At 30.6% G+C, this 4,371-nt stretch overlaps 1 protein-coding gene across 1 annotated transcript in view; it reads right to left on the bottom strand.

Annotated features, from left to right (window-relative positions):
- Window positions 1-708: 708 nt before the first annotated feature.
- The window catches only part of LOC107058581 (protein trichome birefringence-like 40), a 4,340-nt gene continuing 677 nt past the window's right edge, over window positions 709-4,371 (bottom strand). Inside the window, exons 2-5 of the mRNA XM_015304443.1 lie at window positions 4,020-4,191; window positions 3,491-3,669; window positions 2,690-2,848; window positions 709-1,003 (exon numbers count right to left, since the gene is read on the bottom strand). Of these exons, the coding sequence (XP_015159929.1) occupies window positions 709-1,003; window positions 2,690-2,848; window positions 3,491-3,669; window positions 4,020-4,191 (805 nt within the window). The remainder of the gene's footprint in view (window positions 1,004-2,689; window positions 2,849-3,490; window positions 3,670-4,019; window positions 4,192-4,371) is intronic.

Genomic DNA, 4,371 nt, shown 5'->3' with positions numbered 1-4,371 from the left:
TTGTACTCCTTGTTCTTAGATTTGTCGTTAGTAAAGTTTTGGTACATTGACTTTCAGGTTCTAGGCTTTATTCTTCCGCAATAGTTGTTAATTGTTTGTTAAACCTTGAAGTTTATGGGAACTTCGCTATTTAGTTTATTTAACCTGCTTCCGTAGTTTAAATTGTTTAGTTGGGATGTAATAATGGTTCTCCCACCGGAGAGTTAGTGTGTGTGCCACTCACGATGGTTTGGATCGTGATATTTAATCACGCTGATTGGAAAATATTTTCTGCTCCATACCAAACACACACTTAAATTATTCAGGATCGAATGAGAGTTGGTGTAATTAGTTTAAGTATATGAGCAAATACGGATAATTATTTAAGTGTCATGAGTATTTGGTGTAGTTTTTCATTAAACTTTTATCCTTTAATTGAAAAAAAAAAGTTTCAAACTTATATTTATTTTATACTTTGCTATTTCCTCCGTTTCAATTTGAGTGACACCTTTCGAATTACAAGATTCAAACAAGTCTATCTTTGACGTAATTTTTTATATATTTTTTAATTGTCAATTATTGTGACAACTTATAGTACTTTATAAATTAAAGATTTCAATTCAAGATTAAACGTTTGACTTTTGAAATTTGAATTATGCCATATAAATTGAGACCGAGTACTAAAGACCCTTTAGGTTCAATAAATAGAGAGAAAATGTAAATGTTTGACTAAAATAAAGAAGCATAAAATAGTTGGTTCCAAGTATCAGGAACTCCAGAAAGGCAAAAATGTGTACAATCAATGCCTTTATTGCCATTATGATTGGCTGGATGTCCATCTTTTCTTAAATGTGAAAGAATTGTAATATCCAATAGAAATATTGACTTTTTTTTTCTCATCTTCTTCAACACTTTTTTCACTATTTGGGCAGCTAAAGGCAAACCACCTGGATAAATTGATCCCATAACTGGTCTTGTTTCATTTGAGCAACCTTTCACTCCTGGCTCACCCCAATCTTCTCCACTGAAACAAATAAGGAAATAGTTAAAAGTACTTACCAGTTTGTATGCATCTCGACTAATATATTAAGTACTTGTTGTCTATCACTAATACATGTTTTAGGCAGTGGCGTAGACACACATAACTTAGGTAAAAAATTATAACATATGTAGGTCCAAAATTATTTTTCATACATAGATATTAAATCCTGGACATCCTTGATAAAATATCTGACTTCGCCACTAGACTCACTTCTAGGTAGCTTTATCCACCAACCAACCAACAACAACATATCCAGTGGAATTCTACCAGTGAGGTCTAAGGATGGTAAAGTGTATGCAAACTTGATAACTTGGAGGTAATGAAATTTTTTCGAAAGATCATCGATTCAAGTATAACAAATACAAATAAAAGAAGAAGAAAACAGTGAAATAATCATAACAACTAGTAAGGAAATTAAAGCATTGCAGAGTCAACAAGAAAGGAACAACAACAACAAAATTATGTGATGATCGAAACATAATAAACAACATATGACGATAAATATCAAAAGCAAGAACTATAGATATACGAGTGATCAGTGGCGGAGTCAGAAATTTCATCAAGGGTGTTCAAGAATTTTTTTTAATAAGTGAGTTGAATGTTATTTTTTTAACCTAAGGATTCTACCATAAACGATCTCAACATCTGTCAATATCAAATATACACAATCGAGTTTTTTTTCTTCTTTTTGATGCATTGAATTTATATGATAAAAATATATGATTATTGTTTTTAAAGTGAAATATTGATAGAACAAATGTGTCTAGCTTTACGAAACATAAATCACACCTAGAATTTTTTTTTCTTAAAAAAAGAAGAAGATAAAACGCATGTATTGATTTTAGTTTTGGATTTAAAGTTGTTAACATATATAAGCACAAATTTTTAAAGTAAAATGTTGGTTTTTTTGTTTTCACCATTCGAAAGTGCATTATATCCTAGATAAAAATTAAAAATACATGATATTTAACTATTTAAAATTAAAATAATGTATTCATATATGTTACTCTATATTATTAAAATTGTAATATTAATAATTAAGAAACTTGAGGAACATAATAATAGTGTGTGAGGTTGTGCGCACTGGGATTCGAACCCACACAATTGAGATGGAAATGAACACACTTAACCACTGCACCTAGGAAGAGTTTATGTCAAGGTTGTTCAACATTAATTATTTATCCCTTAAATCCATAATTTGACCTATGTATATGATGTAATTTTCCGGCGAAGGGTGTTCAGCTGACCACCCTTGGATGGCTGTAGCTCCGCCCCTACGAGTGATACTACGACATACCCGAACAAAACTAAACCTAAACTGAACTTCTAGATAACTTTATCCACCAACAACAACATATCCAGTGGAATTCCAAGTGAGGTCTAAGGAGGGTAAATTGTACGCAAAACTTGAGTAGTGAGACTGTTTCCGAAAGATCAATGACAAAAGGTGCAACAAATACAAGCAACAGAAGATGAAAACAGTGAAGCAATCTTAGCAACAAGAAAGAAACAATAACAATAACAAAGTAATGTGTTAATCGAAACACAACAAACAACATAGAATGATAAATATCAAAAGCAAGATCAACTACAAAAATACGACTAGTATTATGACACAAACAAGCCTAAACCTTCGAACAACAAGAATTAAAATCAAGATTATCTTACTGGTGATGAGAAGCAGCTTCCCCTTGGTAGAAAACTTTGGTTTTAGTTGGATCCACATGTGTCTCAACCCATTTGACCCATGTATTTAATCCTCTTTGAAATGCAGTTATACGATTCATATCCTTCACTAATCTCCCACCATCCTCAATATAATCCCACCTATAAAAAACATAATAAGGAAATTAAATTAATTTATTCCATTTTTTGTTTCATAACAATTGTTAATTAAATAATTGCACAAAGTTATTTTTTTGTGTATCTTGCTCTTGTAATTAATTCTTGAGTTTGTTTATATACCATAGTATAAAGATTTTATTAGATCATTCAATAATTATACTGAAAATATCAAAAAAAGTCACGTCCACCTATCGTGCTCTTGTGTATTTTACTCTGGTCATTAATTAAGTTCTATGCACTTATATTGAATTTATATAGTATATATTAGCTGATAATCTGATAAAATCGATATTTACCTATTATTACAAATTATATTGATATTTTTTTCGTACTGTCAAAATATAAGATGGTTGTGCAAAGTTTGTTTGTTCATATAGAGCAGTGTGATTTTGGGATCTTTTGTTTGCTCCGCAAGGTAGTTAGAGCCGGTCAATTTTTCATTAAACAAACATGATAGTTTTCAACTGCACAAATTATGTGGAAACTAGTAAAAATTGTGTCTGTCATCCAATTCTTAACGCATGTCGGGATTACTCTAGCACTCTATAAATGGAGGCTCCACAAATATTATAACTTAAATCCTTATATGATTGTTTAAGGGGGGAAAGAAATGAGAGTACATACGGTTGCTTTGGCTTTCCCCTTGTCCACCAAAGCCAAGTATTGAAGATCAAAACATCAGCTTGTTTCCAAATTTCTCCATTTTTAATGGAATTTAGTTTTAATATTCTTCCAATATTAGGTTCCACTTCAACATCTACTAGGAATAATGAGTTGAATAATGTCACTAAAACCTCATAATCCTGCAAAAATCCACAAAAATAATTAATTTTCCAATACGATAGCAAAGATCAATCCATCTTAATCTAAAAAAAACATTGTCTTGGACATGCAACCCAAAAAGATAGAAAGATTGCTTACTCGAAGAAAACTCTTTTAGAGCCTGAACTAGCCAAGCCCCCTCTCCATACAATCAAGTGGTTGAACAACCCCTCGACTCGGCAACAAGAATCGATTATGGAATAGCCTTTTAGTATGCTTTCTCGTTCTTAAGGACTAAGTTTTTTTTCTCACAAATGTTTTTTTTTCTAAACCTAAAATAGCCTATAACATATTTTTTTTGTAAATTAAAATAAATGAAAATTTTACTTACCTCAAAAATTACAGTAACACTTTGGTTTGTTAATTTGGTCTTGTAGTTCATTCCAGGTACTGAAACATAAAGCAAGCATAAAAATGATTCATAATTATTTAGACTTAGTGAATCCCCAATAAACATTATTTGCTTCCCCTTGTATTTCCTCAAAAAATCTCTGCCATCAAACCTACATAAAAATTTAAAAATTTAAAAATTTAATCTATATATATACCAAATAAAAAAATAAACCGGTGAATCCGACCGACTATTTGAATAAAGATTTATGACTTCATAATCGTGTTATATATCGACTATCATGAGAGGGGATTAAACAAATTATATATATATATATATATATATATATATA

The sequence above is a fragment of the Solanum tuberosum genome, unplaced genomic scaffold, assembly GCF_000226075.1.
Source record: "Solanum tuberosum cultivar DM 1-3 516 R44 unplaced genomic scaffold, SolTub_3.0 scf00541, whole genome shotgun sequence".
In the NCBI taxonomy this organism is placed as follows: domain Eukaryota; kingdom Viridiplantae; phylum Streptophyta; class Magnoliopsida; order Solanales; family Solanaceae; genus Solanum; species Solanum tuberosum.
This window is presented reverse-complemented; position numbering and strand designations above follow the sequence as displayed.